Genomic DNA, 20891 nt, shown 5'->3' with positions numbered 1-20891 from the left:
TGCCGTAACGTGATTCATATGGTTGTCTAATTGCCGTCCTCTCATCATATCCATGCAAGTTGCTGAATAATGTTGTTAAACAGTAAATCACTACGTCTTCTATGCATTATTGCTAACTATAAACGACTTTGTGTCACAAAAAAAAAAAAAAAAAAAAAAAAAAAAAAAAAAAAAACTATGTATATTACATGAATACAAGGTAAAAAAAAAAAAAAAAAAAAAAAAAAAAGAAAAAAGAAGAAACTATTATATATATATATATATATATATATATATATATATATATATATATATATATATATATATATATATATATATATATATATATATATATATATATATATATAATATTTTTTTTTTTTTTGTGATACAAAGTCATTTAAAGTTAGCCATAATGCATAGTAGACGTAGTGATTTACTGTTTAACAACATTATTCAGCAACTTGCATGGATATGATGAGAGGACGGCAATTAGACAACCATATGAATCACGTTACGGCATTTTTCAGTGAGGGCCGTCTCATTAATTTTGGGGTCCTGTTCTAAAATAAAAAATGGGCCCTTAATAATTTCAATTTTATACATATTTTTATAATAGTACTTACATTTAGGTAATATGTCGAACCGACAAATAATACATATTATTTGCAATAGACACATCACCAACAACACTTGTGCCAAAAAAACCCAACGTTAACATTATTAGTATCATCAGCATTATAAATTTTGCACTAGGCACGTCACTAACAAGTTCAACCTTACCGACAAAAATAATTACACGTTTATGTACTTATTTCATGAAAATTTAAAACTAATACATACTTATAGCTTCATAGTATATTTAGAAGGAAAAAAAAGTAAAGGAACTAATTGATATTGCTAAAATAAAACAATTTACTTACCGTAAATCTAACGAAGGATGAACTAAGCAAAAACTTCCATGAAATTATCGAAATCACTCAAAGTCTTAAATTAACAATTCACAAAGCAATTTGAGTATATGAGTGTTTGTATTTTATTCTTGATTTATTTTTGTTTATATATATGTCTATCTTTAATGGAGAAATAGAATTTTTTTTTTTTTTTCTAGTTTGTTTTACATTTGAAAATTAAGATTAATTAGAATATTGATGGAAGAATATGGAAGTTAAAGAAATGAATATGGAAGCTTGAATAAGGGAAATGGAAATAAGTAGGCCTGTTCACGGATCGGATATCCGATCCGAAATGTGATTTCGGATCGGATATCCGAAGACTCGGATATCAAAAATTGATATCCAAATCCGATTTGAAAAATTCGGATATCCAAAATTTTCGGATCGGATGCTTCGGATATCCATTATCCAATATTAAGTAAAATTGTTATGATTACCGTTTTTTTATCGCTAAGTTGTACAAAATATTTTAACAAAAATAGTAGTCCTTTTGCAATTAATATTATCATCAAATATATTAAGAATATTACAATAAGTTAATAATACAGGGTTAGTTTTATATGAACAATTTAAAAATTTTATATATATTTCACTATTTTAGGCTTTATATTTCGGATATCTTTCGGATATCGGATATCCGAAATTATGAAAATTAATATCCAAATCCGCATCCGATATCCGCTTTTTCGGATCGGATATCCGATCCGAAATGAAAACTCGGATCGGATATCCAAAAATTCGGATCGGTTGCGGATTGGATTATCGGATTTTCGAATTCTCGGATAGTTTTGTACAGGCCTAGAAATAAGCATAGGAATTGGAGAATTGGTAGGCGTGAGAATAATGCACTAATGCTGACTTAATTGATTTCAAAAATTTAATAAAGGGTATCAACTTTTACACTAAAAAAAAATAAAATAAAAAAAAAAAAAAAGCCAAACAAAAAAAAGCCAAACAAAAAGTAAGAAAAAAAAAGGAGCCCTCTGTAAATTGGGGCACTGTGCAAGAGACCTTCTTGCACACCCCCTTCTACGGCCTTGGATAGAAGGCGCTATAAAATAAATTAAACCAGTTATAAATATTGCAAAAAAAATAGTTAGAAGAAGATAAATTAAATTTATAGACAACCACATGAATCATGTTACGGTATATTACAACAATAGAATAATGTTTGATACATAAAATAAACTGAATATATATTCTCATCATTTAAGTAATGGTGAATGAATTTGAGAGTGAAAAGTATAACAGAAAATGAGTCTTGTACGTGTATTTAATTAGATAGTGAAATACCAAGGGTCTGTTCACATTTACTAAACTGAGCTGAACTGAACTGAACTGATTGGAGCTGAATTGAACTGAACTGAACTGATTAGAGCTGAACTGAACTGAACTGAATTGAGCTGAAATAAATATTTTATGAGAGAGGGAAATTAAAAGCTGAACTGAACTGAACTGAATTGATTGGAGCTGAACTGGACTGGTTGGAGCTGAAATAAACTGAACTGAACTGAAATTAAGTAAATGTGAACAGGCTCTAAGTATATATGAGAATTTTATGAACTTAGAGAGATAATAAGAATCTTATTAAATTTTAAGTAAGCTAGAGAAGAGTAGAAGAGAAGAAAAAATTAATTCTTTTTTTATTATTTTGGAAAATTTGACAATTACCACCTTCTGTTATGTCCATTTTAGCAATTACCACCTTTTATTTTTTATTTTGAAAAGTAACACCTTCTATTTTCAAAAACATCAAAATTACCACCTTCTTGCCCCCCAACTACCACGTGACGTCATTTTGGGCCCATTCTTTCCCTTTCCTCCCTATTTTCCTCACAATTCTCATTCCTAAATCGATTCTCATCCCCCCTTTCACTTCTTTTCCCCCAAACAATCAAAAACACTTCAATTCACTCCTCTAAATCAAAATTGACGAACAATTATTGGTGGTTTGGGGGAAAAAAGTGAAAGGGGAGATGACAATCCAAATAGGAACGAGAAATGTGAGGGAAATAGGGAGGAAAGGGAAGAAATGGGTCCAAAATGACGTCACGTGGTAGTTGGTGGGCAAGAAGGTGGTAACTTTTGATGTTTTTGAAAATAGAAGGTGGTAATTTTCAAAATAAAAAATAGAAGGTGGTAATTGCTAAAATGGACATAACAGAAGATGGTAATTGTCAAAATTTCCTATTATTTTAAGAAAATGATTTTTAAAAAAATTAGGTTTATTTTGTGCAAATAGACAAAAAATATCTACTACCCCCTGTTTCGTATTGTCTGCAATATAATCTAAAAACGGATGTTACACATTATCTGCAACAAACCAAAAGTTTCCTCTTTAGTGAATTTTTGTGTAAATTACCAGCACACCCTTATGTAATTTTACTTAACTTTAATAAACCACATATAGACTTTTATATTTCAATTAGTACTCCTTTTTAATTTAAGAAACGAGCATGGCTTGGAGATTAATTATCGAGAAAATTGTGAAAAAAGGACCTTTTAAGTGGTCGACCTTTTGAAAAGGACCTTTAAAGTAAAAACTTGTGAAAAAGGACCTTTTAAGTTGTATTTAGTTTGTATGGGGTACTAGGGTGAACTTACATGGTGGTCAACGCCGGAGCTTCGAGGTTGACTACCACGTATTAGTCATGTGTCTTTTTTAAAAATAAAAAAATGATATTTTTCCCAAATTTCCCTCATTTCTCAACCTAACCCTTTCGTATAATATTCTCACGGAGGTCGGGAAAGGGGGGAAATTTGGGGGATTTTCTTAATTTTTTTTTTAAAAAAATAAATCACGTGATAGTTAATGCCGGAGCTCCGACCTTGACCACCTCGCAAGCTCACCTAAGTATCCCGTACAAACAAAATAAAACTTAAAAGGTCCTTTTTCAAAAATTCGACTATTTAGGGTCTGTTCTCTTACGTTGAAATTCAGTTCAGTTCAATTCAGCTGAGTTCAGTTCAGTTCAGCTCAGCTTAGTTCAGTTCAGTTCAGTTCAGCTCCTAATTTCCTTTCTTATAAAATATTCATTTCAGTTCAGTTCAGTTCAGCTGAGTTCAATTCAGTTCAGTTCAATTCAGTTCAGTTCAGTTCAGTTCAGCTGAGTTCAGTTCAGTCAATGTGAACAGGCCCTTAAAAGGTCATTTTTCACAATTTTCTCTTAATTATCTAGTATTTGTTTATTTCGTTAAAAAATTATATTTTTAGGATATATGAACATAAATTTAAAATTTGTACTCATTTTGTAATATGATAACCCTTGTTAAAACCTTATTAATGAAATTATTTCAATGGACGCGGATGCACACGGGGTCACAGTTGGGACACGGTGATGATGATTGTGTGGCAGATTTGGGGGATAAGGAACTCGTGGGTTTTAATTTTGAGAAGAAAAAGCTTGATCCTGTGGTTGCTTGGCTTGTTCGAAGGCTATGTCATTGCTTGGGGAGTACGAAGCTGCTATGACACGTGAAGCCCCAACTGAACGTCAGCGTGACAAGAGTGGCTGAAACTAACATTGAAACTTATTAAAATGCTTCAAGAGAAATTTCATCTGCAGCTCAATTGATGATTGTCATAGATGCTGAGTACTTCGTATTAGCTAGCTTAGCTTAACTAGCATTTTTTATTTTTGTAACTGTTCTAGAAGTTCGTTGCAATAAGGCAGCTCATCTCATTGCTAGCTAAGTCCTCTGTGGACCATGATGAGCTGCGAGTCTTGATGGAGGATTGTATTGCTCATGTTTATCCTTGGAGAATCTTTAATAAAGCTTCCTCTTTTGTTGCTTGATTGCCACTCAGATCCATTTAATATCAAGTATTTATATTTGTTAGAGGATCATCTCAACCAAAAGCTTAAGCTTATGAAAGGCCCTTTGGGCTTGAAATGTGGATGCAACACAGGCCCACCCATACTTGGTGCGAATTAATTCCACTTTGAAGGAGGGGTGGATGAGATTCGAACCCGTGACCTTTGTGTCACGTTGGCTCTTGATACCATGTTAGAGGACCATCTCAACCAAAAGCTTAAGCTTATGGTTGAGGCCCAGGAATATGTTTTATACTCTATCAATATTAATTTATATTACATTGCATAAATAATGAACTTAACCAATTGGTTGTTGGTGTAGTGGTGATTGGGACTATACTTGGTAGGGAGAACCCGTGTTCAATCCCCCGCAACAACAATTGGGAGAGGACTGAAACCTAACCACCCACAACTGATCCCAATCCGGATTAGCCTAAAAGGTGAAGCGGATGTAACACTAAACAATTAAAAAAAATAATGAGCTTCCAAAGATATATCACTTCCTAATTCTATAGTAACATTTATTTCATATTTTCATCCATTGGTACATCCGTACATATATTGCATTATTGATTGTTTAACTACTTGGTCTTCTCCCTATAAATAGAAAATCGGGACTAGCTATCTTTCACAAATAAATAGAATCATATAAGTTAAACTCACTAGCTACCTTAAATCAGCTTATTGATTTAGCATTTTAAGTATGAAGTGCAACATCAGCATCACGTTCATAGTTCTACTCTCAATTATTTTGGTAATTTTCTTATGTTTTATTTGCTTCTACTCTGTACATATATTCCTTTCATATTGTTCTCAATAGTAGTAGTAGTGAAAGCATATTCTGTAGTATGGAATTACTCTTACTTATGTAGTCTTTCATTGTATGTTTAAGATTTTATTTTCTTTGAAAATTTAATGCCTAAATTAAAGCTTTAGTTACGTATGCAGTCATGGCTTTCAGAAATCATTTTCAAGAAAGAATTATTTTAATTTAAAAATTGGATACGCACTGACTAATCAATGATTAATTTATTTATAATTTAAATATGTTAAATATATACTTAAATTCTTTAACAAACGTAGTGTAAAGGTGTATCTAGAGGTGTCAATTTACATCGGATGTTCGGATCGGGTTAAGTGACATCAGATTAGGTCTATTTTAAATTTGAGTTATGATAGATTATTGACACTGCTAGCTACATCTTAGTCAAATGATTTTTACTTATTTGAACAAGAAATATTCAAGTGTAATTAGAGTAACATAAACATTACATATTACAAATAATACATACATTATTTCTTTTTAATCCTAACTCATGATACCATATGATGAACAGTTTGCAGGCCCGATTGATGGGAGGAAAGGCCCAGCAGAGTATTGGACAGAGGTTATGGATAAGCAGCCCATTCCTGAATCTATCAAAGATTTTATAAATTCAAATGAAGTCCATGAGAAAGGAGAAGCGGATAAAAGTCTCATCAAAGATGTCAATAATAATGAAGATTGTGACTTACATAATGATAAGCTAGCATCTAAGAAGTTGATTGCAGATAAATTTGAACCTAGCCCCAACATTTTTTTCTATCACCAAAATGATAAGCCGGAATCTAAGGAATTGATTGCAGATAAATCTGAACCAAGCTCCAACCCTTTCCCTTTTTTCTACCACCAAAATGATAAGCCAATATCTAAGAAATTGGTTGCAGATGAATTTGAACCAAACTCTTTCCCTTTTTTTTACCACCAAAATGATAAGCCAATATCTAAGAAATTGGTTACAAATGAATTTGAACCAAACTCTTTCCCTTTTTTCTACCACCAAAATGATAAGCCAATATTTAAGAAATTGGTTGCAGATGAATTTGAACCAAACTCTTTCCCTTTTTTCTACCACCAAAATGATAAGCCAATATCTAAGAAATTGGTTGCAGATGAATTTGAACCAAACTCTTTCCCTTTTTTCTACCACCAAAATGATAAGCCAACATCTAAGAAATTGGTTGCAGATGAATTTGAACCAAACTCTTTCCCTTTTTTCTACCACCAAAATGATAAGCGAGAATCTATGAAGTTGACTGCAGTTGAATGAGCCATGCTCCAAACCTTTATTCTACTACCATGGTTAGGAGTCTTGTTTAATTATGCCTTCCATCTTGCTAAGAATGTTCCCCTTTTGCTCTTTAATGAGCTTATATGATGGGGTATTTATATGTTTTCATGCATTTTATTCAGCATTGTTTGTATGTACAAGATCTATTTCCTTGGGAGTATTATTAATACATGTATCATTGTGTTTGAGTATTATGTTAAGCTCATGTAAGGTTTATCAGTTTAGCCTTTGTCTGGTCATATGAAATAAAGTTTTTTTTTTTTTTTTAAAAGACGTTTAGTACCAAATTTTATTAATCAATGGACAAATTGTCCATTAGAACATAAAGAGAAATTACAGACGAACAATAATTTTCCCAAACTTATTCAACGCCATACGGTACTAAACTAGCAAGGTGATGGGCGACATAGTTCCCCTCCCTTCTAACATGAGACCACGAGACAAAATCAAAACTGGAAATAAGATAGAAAATATCATCAAGCACCGAATCAAGATCCGTAAAGAAAGTTGCAGCCTTTGAGAGTCGAGAAATGATATGCTGACAATCTGACTCAAAAATTACTTTCTTGTATCCATATCTTCTAGCAAGCGTCACACCAAGCAACAAAGCTTTGCACTTAGCAATATCAGGTGGCCAGTAGCCACGCACTCGTCGCACACCAGCAAACCGGACCTCCCCTGCAGCATTCCTCGCAGCAGCACCAAGACCAATCCAGCCATCAGTCTTTAGGCAGGCATCACAATTGATTTTAACGAAATCAAAAGGAGGAGGAAGCCATTTCTTTGAGCTGCTGCACTTACTCTTGCTGACCGAGCTATAAACCTTAGCAGCGTACTACCTACAGTCTTCAATCAAGCGAAAAACTCTGTTCTTAACTATCAAGTGAGGGATTTCCTTGTTGTTGAAGACTTTCTCATTCCTGCGGCTCTAAATCTGCCATAGCAAAGCAACCCCAACCAGACATTTTTTCTCACTCTTTTTCTTCCAGTTCAAAAGCAATTCTTTGAAGTCAAACGCAGGATCAGAGACAACAAGCTCAGAGCATTCACATTCTACCCACAAGTCCTGTACTGCTGGGCAATCAAAAAAAGTGTGATGAAGCATTTCTGCAGCACTTGTACACCATGGGCAGAGGGCAGAATCCTTCATATGTCTGTAATGCAGGAGGGCACAAGTTTGCAGGGAGTTAGTGCTAATGCGCCAGAGGAAGTGCTTGACTTTAGGATTGGAATCGTATCAAGTCCCCAAATTTCAACCCAAGCTTGATGAAAAGCCCCCAAATCACAAGACTTCCCAAGCATGTATGCAGTTTTAACATTGTAGCCCCCATCTTTGGAGAATGCCCAAGTCAAAGTGTCATTTTGAGCTCTATGACTAAGGGTTATAGACAAATTGCATCTCACATCCCTTTCTTCAAAATTACCAGAGAGCAAGTCATAATTCCATTCCTTAGTATCAGCATCCATCAAGTCCTTGACCACATTCAGCTAAGGGGTATAGACAAAATGCATCTCCGTAGTATTTAATGTCAAATCGTATAAATCTTCATCGAAAGTCACGATGTAGAGACGTATTGATAATTTTTATTTAATGTTATCTATAATAGTAATTAGTAAGTGGGTCATTTTAGTCATTTATGGTTTACAATAATGCATAGAAGACGTATTGATTCACTGTTTAATAACATTATTCATCAGTTTGCATGGGTACGATTAGAGGACGACAATTAGACAACCACATGAATCACGTTGCCGCATTTTTCAATGATAGAAGGTGCTATAAAATAAACTAGTTATAAAAAAATAATTGCATAAATATAATTAAAGGAAGATGATTTAGATTAGTGGCGGAATGCAGAATATTTAATGTGGAGACTAAGGGCCTGTTTTGATTAACTGAGCTGAGTTGAACTGAACTGAACTTATTGGAGCTGAACTGAATTGAATATTTTATTAGAGAAGAAAATTAAGATAAGATTTGAATTGAACTGAACTTATTGGAGCTGAACTGAACTGAAAATAAGGTAAAGAGAACAGGCCCTAATTAAGACTTGAACTTAATACGTTTGGAACAAATTTTAACATTCTATTCTCGAGATATGTGCATTATTACCACTATAGCAAAAAAGCTAATTAGATGTTATTTATTGCATTGAAATAGAAATGAAGCTGAAAATTTGCACCTTTACCTTAATTTAAAAATAATAAAATAATCGATTTTTGATGGGGCATGTGTCACCCCAAGCCCCACTATAGATCCGCCCCTAGTTTAGACAACCACATCAATCATGTTACGGGGTATTTCAAAGATAAAAGTTGTTATACATAAAATAAATAAACTTAATATTCTCATCATTTAAGACTAGTTGGATCGCCGCGTGCGTAACTAACTATAATTAAAAACAAATAATACTTACTCCCTTCATTATAATAAAAAGATAAAGATAAAAGTATACATATACACTTCCTAAAGAAAGGGGGGAAAAAGATAAAGATAAAAGTATACATATACACTTCCTAAAGAAAGGGGGAAAAAAAGATAAAGAATAAAAAGTATACATAATCTAATCATCATATAACTAATATATAAAGCTATACTTTAGCTAGGTCACGAGACAACGACATTTGGCGTCCCAACTTTTCGCCAAATGTCGCGCCACATTGGCGATGTATAAAAATTATTTTGGCACATATGATTATTTGTTTATAAAAAAAATTGGATAGATTTAGATAGACTTTGCAGTATAAAAAAAGTTAGTTTAGAATTTCTATTTTCAATAAAATTTGGATAGAATTTTAGTATAAAATTGTTATGTAGAGTTTTATTTTTAATAAAATATTAATATATGTACAACTTAAATTATTATTTTATTCAAAAAAACATATTAGATTATAACTCTTAATAATTATCATATAAATTTATTTTTTATATCATAATTTTTTTTGGAGTGACGGAAGTAGTTCAAAACGTACGACATCCATTTATAATACTTTTTTTTGAGGAATATGTAATATTACAAATCTATTCTAAATGATCTATATTAAATACTTCACAATCTAATTAGATATAGACCTATCGATCAATTGGGTCGGGTCATTACGAGTCAGGTCACAAGTCAAGAAATGCTCACCCTAGCCTAAAATTTCGGGTTCGGATCAACCCAACGGACTTAAAATATTTTTTTAATTAATTTATTTTTGGCTTACTTTAGAAATTTCTAATATTTCAAACCTACTTTGCTATTTTTTTCAATAATTCATTTCACTCGAACATTTTAACTAATATTATTATTATTCATCACATACCTACTACATTATTTAAATTGTCACAAAAAGCACATTAATTCTTATCTAATTTTGTATCAATTATATTTTAGTATTGGGCATATAGATAAAAGTTTATCTTAAATTTCAATAAACAACCCAGGCATCGCATGGGGCACAAAACTAGTATATATATATATATATATATATATATATATATATATATATATATATATATATATATATATATATATATATATATATATATATATATATATATATATATATATATATATATATATATATATATATATATATATATATAAAGGGGAGTTTTTTCCGGGGTTTTTAGAGAACCATGTAAGATTTAATTTTCTTAACGCGCCACGTAGGATTATAAATTTAAGTTTTAGCCAATAAAATAAGAGATTATTAATTTCTTTTAAAATTAAATAATTCAAATGTCACGTAAGTAAAATTGACGAATGAGATTTTTAAGTTTATATTAATTAAATATAAAATATTATCGTAACATAAACATTACATATTACAAATAATACATACAGTATTTCTTTTTAATCCTAACTCATGATACCATATGATGAACAGTTTGCAGGCCCGATTGATAGGAGGAAAGGCCCAGCAGAGTATTGGACAGAGGTTATGGATAAGCAGCCCATTCCTGAATCTATCAAAGATTTTATAAATTCAAATGAAGTCTATGAGAAAGGAGAAGCGGATAAAAGTCTCATCAAAGATGTCAATAATAATGAAGATTGTGACTTACATAATGATAAGCTAGCATCTAAGAAGTTGATTGCAGATAAATTTGAACCGAGCCCCAACATTTTATTCTATTACCAAAATGATAAGCCGGAATCTAAGGAATTGATTGCATATAAATCTGAACCAAGCTCCAACCCTTTATTCATCTACTACCAAAATGATAAGCCGGAATCTAAGGAATTGATTGCAGATAAATCTGAACCAAGCTCCAACCCTTTATTCATCTACTACCAAAATGATAAGCCGGAATCTAAGGAATTGATTGCAGATAAATCTGAACCAAGCTCCAACCCTTTATTCATCTACGACCAAAATGATAAGCCGAAATCTAAGGAATTGATTGCAGATAAATCTGAACCAAGCTCCAACCCTTTATTCATCTACTACCAAAATGATAAGCCGGGATCTAAGGAATTGATTGCAGATAAATCTGAACCAAGCTCCAACCCTTTATTCATCTACCACCAAAATGATAAGCCACAATCTAAGGAATTGATTGCAGATAAATCTGAACCAAGCTCCAACCCTTTATTCATCTACCACCAAAATGATAAGCCGGAATCTAAGGAATTGATTGCAGATAAATCTGAACCAAGCTCCAACCATTTATTCATCTACTACCAAAACGATAAGCTAAGCCAGAATCTAAGAAGTTGATTTCTAATGAATTTGAACCGAGCCCCAACATTTTATTTTACTACCAAAATGATAAGCCGGAATCTAAGAAGTTGATTGCTGATAAATTTAAACCAAGCTCTAACCCTTTAAACCACCACCAAAATGATAAGCCAGAATCTAAGAAGTTGATTGCTGATGAATTTGAACCGAGCCCCAACTTTTTATTCTACTACCAAAATGATAAGTCGGAATCTAAGAAGTTGACTGTAGATGAATGAGCCATGCTCCAACCATACTCTATAATCAAAATGACAAGCTAGTATATATGAGGTTGATTGTAGATGAATTTGAACCAAGCTCCAAACCTTTATTCTACCACCATGGCTAAGAATCCTGCTTAATTACGCCTTCCGTCTTGCTAAGATTGTCCCCTTTTCATGCATTTTATTCAGCGTTGTTTGTATGATGGGGTATTTATATTTTCATGCATTTTATTCAGCGTTGTTTGTATGTACAAGATCTTTTTCTTTGGGAGAATTATTAATACATGTATCATTGTGTTTGAGTATTATGTTAAGCTCATGCAAGGTTTATCAGTTTAGCCTTTGTCTGGTTGTATGAAATAAAAGCTTTTTTTGAATGTTTTACTCCCTCCGTCCCCTTTTGATAGTCCTTTATGGGCATTATTCACGGGAATTAATAAACACAAAAAAAAATAGTAAAAGTACATTGAAAAAGTAAATTGACATTGGGTATGCAAAAAAGTAGAGAGAGAAAGTAATAAAAGTACATTGGAAAACAAAATTTACATGGAAAATTTAAATTTGCACAAATATTGTTGCAAATTGGAGGGAATTTTAATAAAAAATTAATATTAATGGTTTTTTAAAAAAACAAATGGGGTGAACATTTTGGGACTAAAATTTGCCCATAAGGGACTATCAAAAGGGGATGGAGGAAGTAGTATTTTTTGGTTTTTTTTAACAATTTTGATGAAAAGCGCTAAAAGATAGCCCTCTTGCAATTGAATTTATGGACGCAAACAGAATTTGTTTCTTGAAAAAGAGGATATTTTTGAGAGACTTAAGTAAGCAATCTTATGTGCAGTGTGCTACTCTGAATTTTCAGTTGTATTTATGGAGGTAGCTTGTAGTTATGTATACAATCTTATCTTGAGTAAGTAATATATCCCCTAATATATAAAAGTAGAATCAAATTAAACCAAAACAAATAAAATTCTAGCTATAGTATTACGTGGTTAAATACTTTATTACGCATAAATAAAAAAAATGTTTTACATAATTTGTGACGAAACCTATAACCAAGGTACAAGAAGGCTAAATCAAAGTATAATCATGAGATAAATTAATGCTTTTTTTTTAGATTGAAGAGATAAATTAATGCTAAACATTAAATAAATGAGATATATACCAAGCAAGAGTTGAAAAAAATGTGTGCTCGCTAGCAATACCAAAATAACACCCCTTGTAAACCATTGAGGCGTTACATCTTCAAGAAAAGCACCCTTGCATGATTTGCAATCGAAGCATAGGGTGTATGGATCATTATCCCATCTATTGCAATCAACATTTGAGTTAGTTCCATTCTCTGGTTTCTTATGTAATCGAAGTTACAATCTTCCGGAGGCTTGCAACAACCACTCTATGAAATACATATTAATAAAAAAAATATGGTGTTCAATTAACCTAATTTTCATTATCGAAATGAAATTTTGTGTAGAACTACATGAGCATTCCAATTCCTTTCCGATACCTCCCAAGGAAAATCCCGACTGAAACCCGAATGATCTCATCCACTTGAAAGCAATATCTCATTTTTCACTTTCTAGATATCTAACTCCAGGCTTTCAAAGACTAAGTCTGATGTTCCGGCCGTTCTAACGTCACTTTTACGATCTAGCATTGGCCCCAACAAATTGTCAAGCCACAGCGAATGAATCAAGCTGCTGGGAAGTAAGGGATCGGAGCTTCTAGCACTGAGTGGTTTGTCTGAAAATAGGAGATGATTCAATATCAACCTATATCAACTGAACACCCCATAATAGATAGACAATAAAAAAATCTACCCTAAGATAGATTGTTTTGTAAACAATTACCCATTTATTAAAATTTATTTAGAACTACCCGTAAAACAAAAAACGTTTGTCTAGCACTATCCATAAACGGTTTTCGTCTAATTGAGTCATTTGTGGGGCCCACTCAATTTTTCCTCCTTTCCCTCCAAACTCATAGTCCAAAAATCCAATTCGAGCAATATAATTCAACACAAATTCTCGCAAAATAATCAAGTAATGTTTTAAGCTTTTAATTCATGGTTTATTTAATTGGTTTAGGGTTTTAGTTTACTTCAATCAACATAATTAGGAATTCGATTTAGGGTTTAGAGCTTTAATTCAGTTTGAGAATTTTGATTTTTAGGATTAAGGGCTAAATTGAGTTAGGGGTTTTGCTTATTTCGTCAATTAAAAATTAAAGGTTCTAATTTGAGCAATAAAAAATTAGGGTTTTCACATTTAATTATGTTCAACAAGTTATAATTAAAGGCCACAAATTTGATAGTAATTACTATATTGTAGTATTGTACTATGTTCCTCCTTGTTTTCATTCAGTAATATCAACATTTACTTTACCCTTCCATTTAACCATTAATCTAGTTTCTTCCTCTGCCATGGAATTACCCAATTCAAGCAGGAAGAAGATGAATAGGAGAGGGATATAAAGAGAGCAAAGAAAAGGGTTTTAGGCCCTATCAATTTCAAAAGAGGATGAATTTGGTGATTTGCTTAGGTCCGATCAGCTTAAGAGGGTTAAAGGTGGAGGTTAAAGAAGTGGAGTGAAAACGAAGGGAAAGTAAATAAAGAAAGAGAGACGTAGTTGAGGAAGCTAAGGGAGTTAATTGGGTGGAAAACCGTAGGATTGGGCCCCATAAACTGCTTGATGATTAGACATAAATTATTTATGGGTAGTGCTAGACAAACATTTGCGACATTACAGGTAGTTCATAACATAATTTTAAAAAACGGATATTGGTTCACAAATCCGCCTATCTTTAGGGTAGTTTTATACAATATTTCCTTATCATAACTTATTTGAACTTATCTAAACTTATCTTAATTCACCTAAACTTATATGAACATATTAAAAAGTATTTTAGTAATAATTTAAACTTAGGTAAACCATATCAAAACTTATTTTTATACGGTGAATAAAACAAGCCCTAAAAATTATTGTTAAATAATACTCCGTATTTCGTATAGTAGACACTTAGGTATACCGTACACCAAGGGTTATCATCGTCTTTTTTACAAGGCACGTGTATAATTAACCGATTTCTTTTTCAGAATTTCTTCTCTGTTATCGGGATATTTCTTTCTCTTTCTTCGTTTTTTTTTTTCCTTTATCTTCATCTCATTTCGCCATTTTCGTTTCGATTCAAACGAAATTGAAGCAGCTTCGTTAATCAGTTTCTGTGGTGGCCAAATTTAGGTAATTTAACTCTTCTCTCTCTTCTATTTTTTTTTTCTTTTTTTTTGTAAAAAATTATGCGTTTTGATCTTATTTTTAATACTGTTTTGTTAAAATGTAGGGTTTTTTTTTTTATTATCAATTGTTATTTGAATTTGTTTGATGATTTTCGGATGAAGTTAGTTGTGTTAATCTTGCTCATTATTTGTTAGTAATTGACCGCTTTTGCTTATTTTTGTTATCAATTGTTATTTAAGAATTTATTTGATATTTTTTTTTATTTTATTATTTTTTTTTTATGAAGTCGGTTGTGTTAATTGATAGATTATACATAATCTAACATTAATTTTGCTCATTATTTTGTCATTTAATCGACTGATTTTCTCTCTACAAAAATCAACTTATTTTGTGTTAATTTTGCTCACTATTTATGTCAGATTTTTTGTAATTTTTATTTTCTAGTTTTGGATCTTTGTGATAATTGGAATCATCTCTCTCAAATTGGTGGAATTTTACAATGAATTTTTGATGAACCTATGTGAAATTTCCTATTGAACAACCTATTAGTAGTATTCTAATTTGAAATTAAAGTTCTAGTTCTACAAATGGGTAGTAATACTAATAGGCTAATAGTTAAATAGGCTTAAACTACAACTGATAATGACATAATTATAATGTAGTTTTATTTTTAAATAGGCAGCACACCTTTACAACTGAGATAAATTTTACAAGCATAATCTAGTTAGTTCTAGAGAGTATACTTCCCATTTTCGGGGACTCGGGGAGAGGTTGTTATGTACACGGTACACCCGGGTGTACTGTACACCTATGGGTGTTTTGTTCTCATTTTGATGTTTGTTTTTCATTTAATCATCAAATGAAAAACAGAAACTAACCTTGAGTTAATTTGGTGTACGGTGCACCTGTGTGTGTATAACAAATTCTAACTTTCGGGCGAAAACCTTGTACAAGTGCCATAATACTTGTATCAGTTGTATGTCTATACATCTAGAGAATGTCTACAGCAACCCATATAGCTTTGAAGATAAGGATTTGTGCATTCAACTCTTTAACCTTTTGGTTTCTATTACATTCTGCTCTTCCAACTTTTCAATTTCATGTTTTAGTTAACATGCTCGATTGTTTTCAGCAAGCTTTAACAATCTTTTCTGCCTTTACCTTACTTTCTCTACATTCAGTCTCGAGTTTGTTGAGCTCATCCATAGATGTTATCGTTTCACAATTTTTATTGAGTCTCTGATGCACTATTTGATATCAAAATTCAGATTGCCGGCTTCCCTTAGGATGGATTAGAACCCCTTAATATCATCATATTTCATATCAGCAAGGTGGGTGTCGTGGAGATTCTGCCCAATTTTATAGATACCCTCTGAACAGGGGGTCTTGAATTGACTTTGATAAGTCTGCTAGATGACTTTTTAATGTAGTCTCGCAATTAATCTTCATCTATTAACTAAGGACGAAAAAAAAGTACTATCTGATGTTGCAGTGTTCCTTAATCTTAGTGGCACTCGAAATCCTTTGATCCTAATTGTTTTCTGGTTTTCTCTTTCCCTCGTTGTCCAAGTTTATTGATTGTCATTCATTGATTTCACTATGCTGGAAATGTTATATTCAATTTTCAATAGGTCTTTTTATTGATCTATACTTTATTAGCTCTTTTATGAAGACCTAATTTCATAATTTGTAACACACAGGTTATCATGTCACACCTTCCGGTCGATATTTTAATAAATATTTTTCTTAGATTGCGGGCAAAATCATTGCTGCGACTCAAGAGTGTGTGTAAGTTATGGTATAATATTATTAAAGATCCTGATTTCGTTACGCGCCATTTTGAACAATCCAATTTGCAAATAGTTTTCAAAAACCCTGTCCTACATTTGAGTGATTTTGACACGTTTAATAATGTCGTTGAATTGGATTATCCTTTCAAGGATATGGATGTTATTTATAAAGAGGGATCATTCTATAATGGCATTCGTGTAATAGGATCATGTCGTGGCATACTTTGCTTATCCATGACTTACCATCCCTACACCATTATCTTTTACAACCCTACCACGCAAACTCACAAAACCCTTCCGTTTTTGCCCCTTAAGTCTCCCTTTAAAGACAATTGGAACCTTGGGTTTGGCTATGATCCTGTATCCAAGGACTTCAAGTGTGTGAGGATATTACAGTGGAAATCTTCTGAAGGTAATTTCATGAGTCAAGCTATGGTTTATAGCTTGAAAGCTGATTCTTGGAGACGAGGGGCTCATGATGTTCCATACTACTTTGATAGTCACTATAGGTATTGTGTTGACTTTAAGGGAGCTTTGCACTGGCCGATCGATGGTGATAATATACTAGGTCGTCCTATAGTTTGCTTTAATCTTAACGATGAAAGTTTTAGCTCCTTGCCATTGCCCAACTATGATATAGAGTTCTACATGCGTGTGCACATTGGAGTGCTTGATGATTGCTTGAGTCTAATGATCAACGATTTTAATTATTGTGATGTGTGGGTTATGAAAGAGTATGGCATATCCTCGTCTTGGACTAAGCTGTTTAGAGTTTCAAAGCATAATATAGTTAAGGATTTGATGCCTATTTCTTTCTATAAAGAAAGGAAGATATTGTTGGCAAACTTCCTCCTCTACAACGTTGCTTGTGTGAATTTGCAAACTTTGGAGATTACGGATTTTGAACTCCCTAGTTTTGGTCGAATATGGAATGTGTATGTATGCCCAGAGAACCTTCTTTCGTTCAAGGATGTTGAAGATGGTCTTGCAGGAACATGGAAACTAAGAAGAAAGAACGCCGAAAGCCTGAGATTAATGAGAAAAGCAGAAAGGTATGCTTGACCTTAGGGTTTTTTTAATAGCTTTTGCATGCTACTTTATTAGGACCTAATGGTCCAATGGTCCTATACTCTTATGTTCTATAAATTTAGGAAATTAAAATATTCTCGGCCTTTGGTTAGATCATTATGTTAATAGGATTACTTGATCCTTACTTTCTTATAACTTGGCAACTGCAGAACTACTATTACAATGAATGTTTTAATTCATTTATGTGAGAGTGACTTTTAAAATTTTGTTGTATAGGTCTTTACAACACTTTGCTTCTATTCTGCAACAATACGATGAGCCAAATCCCTGATATCCCTGATCTAATTTCGAGTCTTGACCCATGTCATCATATTGCTCCGCTCCATTAAGTGAACAGATTAGAGGACAACACTATGGTTTATACTATTAGTTTGTCGTTCGGTTTGTTCTTTATTTGTTATGATTTCATTTTGAAACGAGCTCATATGAGATTATTTATTTCAATGATGTACTTGAGTTTCAATGTTATCCTCTATTTATAAGAACCTTGAAGATGAAACAAGCTAACAAGGTACGTACATATACTGCCTCTGTAGGTACAGACGTACAGTAGTATGTTCAGCGAGCTAACTTTACATTGTTAAAACGAACTAAACTGGTTTATCGATGAAGTAAAGAAGATGAAGTAAAAACTATACAAAACAATTTTTATTTTATTTTTTTCATTCCTCGGTTTCTAATATCTATCATATCGAATCTGTATTAGTAGACAAGTAAATTTCTATTGCAAACAACACTTAAAGTATCATGTGAATATGTGATAAGAACTATGCGAAATTGGATTTTGTTAACAATTACTTCGTTTTATATTTTGATTAATTGTGACATAAGGAATTATTAACCATATGTTGCAGAAGATCAGAAACAACATTTGATAGCTCTATACCCTCATCATTTTAAATAGTTCCTAATTTTGAGATACATGTGAAAATGGACCATAATTGAGAAGTTCACACCACAAAAACTAGTTATTTAATCTTTATCCAGTTAAAGAAAACTTATAATGACTTAAGACTTCGTAGTACCTATGTTCACAAAATCACAAGTACATTTTTGGTAACATTATTTATCAAGTGCTTTCAACAGAACTTCATTACCATCAGAAACTAAAAGATTGAGATTTGCGACCGAGAATTTGTATGTGTCAGATTTCTAAAGAATGCAATTATAATATATATATATATATATATATATATATATAGATAGATAGATAGATAGATAGAGAGAGAGAGGAAGGCTCATGTAAGAACCCTCCTCTATATAAGAACCCAAACTTATATAAGAACCAATCTCAGCTCTTTATTAGTTTTGATGTAACCATCAAAAATAGTTTTGATCTAACCATCAAAAATGATCCATTAGTAATGGCATTTCTGTAATTTTGAGAATTTCGTATTTAGAACATAGAAAAAAAGTTTAGAACATAAGTAGAAAAAATTTAGAACATAAGAAGAAAATTTTAGAACATAAGAAAAATAATTTAAAAGATAGCAAAAATTTAGAACATAAACAACCAAAAAAGTTAGAACATAGGAAAAATAATTTAGAACATAAGTTGAAAAAAATAATCGTAGCATAGGTAAAAATTAATAACATAATCTGAAAAAAAAAATAATTTAGAACATAGAAAATATTTAGATTATAAGCTGAAAAAATAATTTAGAACATAGGAACAAATTTAGAACATAATCTAAAAACAATTTGGAACATAAGTAGAAAAAATTTAGAATATAGGAAAAACTTTAGAACATAAGCTAAAAAAAAAATTTAGAACATAGAAAAAAAAAATTTAGAACATAAGCTGAAAAAAATAAATTAGAACATAGGAACAAATTTAGAACATAATCTAAAAAACAATTTAGAACATTGGAAAAATTTTGGAACATAAGTAAGAAATTTTTCGAATATAGGAAAAACTTTAGAACATAAGTTGAAAAAAATTTAGAACATAGGAAAAAGTTTAGAACATAATTAGGGTTCTTACATAAGAAGGGTTCTTATATAAGGTGGGGTTCTTACCGGATCCCTCCCCTATATATATATATATATATATATATTTGTTAATTTTATTTTTTATTTTTTTTTTCTTGGAGAGCCACAAGGCAGGTGATGAGAATCGATCCCAAGATCTCTTAGAACCGGGAGAGGGCTCTAACCACTTGAACTATCCCTCACTCTCAATTTATAATATGATCATAATGCAACAGACACATGCATTTACTAGGTATTATTATTACTAGTATGAAAATAAACTATCAAACTTAATTATCTCTATAATTTTCTCTCTTCATACGAAGTAGGAGTAACTTTTATGCTACTATTAATTTTTATTTTTAAAAATTATGCTATTATTTATTTGATACGAGTAGTATAAAATAAATCTGCTGCTATATTGCTACTAATGTTGCAGAACATCAGAAAAATATAATTAGAACTCCAAATAAGATACCAAATAGGAAAATTAACAAGAATTTATACACATATCGAAGAGTTAATTATAAAATAAGACACCTATTTTTTTATGGTTTCAAAAAAACGAGAAAAAAACACCTATTTTTTATTTTATCTTTAATTTTTAAGGACTTTAATTTTTAAGGAAAAATAGGATATCTAATTATAACTGCATATATGCAGTAATAAAAAGAGAATTAATATGAATTGAGGCAGAAAAATGAAGAAGATTAAACCTTTTACTAAATATAGATTTAACATTAACTTATTGGTTTTTTGAACTTACGATTACATTACTAATTTACTATACATAGCCAAGTTCGATGACATTGCACTTAAAAGCTAACAAACTATTAAGTTTGAAAACTTTAATTTAAAGTGAATATTTCTCCATTTAGCAATGTGCAAAATCATGGAGAAATTCACTTATATTTGACTTCAATAATCTTAAGTAGTACTACATACTAGTGCCTTACAAAGCACGTAATACATTATAACCTTTAGTTGATAATTTAAGCAGCAACCCTAG

The 20891-nt window shown here is 31.6% G+C and overlaps 3 protein-coding genes across 4 annotated transcripts; 2 read left to right on the top strand and 1 right to left on the bottom strand.

Moving 5' to 3' along the window:
• The first annotated feature begins 5381 nt into the window (after nucleotides 1-5381).
• On the top strand, nucleotides 5382-7132 carry LOC145601957 (uncharacterized). The gene is made up of 2 exons (XM_081658048.1): nucleotides 5382-5504; nucleotides 6088-7132. The coding sequence occupies exons 1-2, from the start codon at nucleotides 5454-5456 to the stop codon at nucleotides 6838-6840; spliced, it is 804 nt and encodes a 267-aa protein (XP_081514174.1). The 5' UTR covers nucleotides 5382-5453; the 3' UTR covers nucleotides 6841-7132.
• A 90-nt stretch (nucleotides 7133-7222) lies between these two features.
• Nucleotides 7223-8328, bottom strand: LOC145600713 (uncharacterized). Its single transcript, XM_081656589.1, has 3 exons — nucleotides 8081-8328; nucleotides 7820-8015; nucleotides 7223-7696 (listed from the first exon to the last, which is right to left on the bottom strand). Exons 1-3 carry the CDS (start codon nucleotides 8326-8328, stop codon nucleotides 7223-7225), a joined length of 918 nt encoding a protein of 305 aa, XP_081512715.1.
• Nucleotides 8329-14846: 6518 nt separating this feature from the next.
• Nucleotides 14847-18417, top strand: LOC145602190 (F-box protein CPR1-like). 2 transcript variants are annotated; one of them, XM_081658362.1, is made up of 3 exons: nucleotides 14847-15035; nucleotides 16733-17874; nucleotides 18128-18417. In XM_081658362.1, exons 2-3 carry the CDS (start codon nucleotides 16739-16741, stop codon nucleotides 18180-18182), a joined length of 1191 nt encoding a protein of 396 aa, XP_081514488.1. In that variant the 5' UTR covers nucleotides 14847-15035; nucleotides 16733-16738; the 3' UTR covers nucleotides 18183-18417. The 2 variants fall into 2 exon arrangements, with proteins under 2 accessions (XP_081514488.1, XP_081514489.1); XM_081658363.1 differs by lacking the exon at nucleotides 14847-15035 and having other exon boundaries at nucleotides 15056-17874.
• The last annotated feature ends 2474 nt before the right edge of the window (nucleotides 18418-20891 follow it).

This window comes from Chenopodium album, chromosome 21 (assembly GCF_948465745.1).
Source record: "Chenopodium album chromosome 21, dcCheAlbu1.1, whole genome shotgun sequence".
Classification (NCBI taxonomy): domain Eukaryota; kingdom Viridiplantae; phylum Streptophyta; class Magnoliopsida; order Caryophyllales; family Amaranthaceae; genus Chenopodium; species Chenopodium album.
Note: the sequence above shows the minus strand (reverse complement) of the source record. Positions and strands in the feature narration are given on the sequence as shown.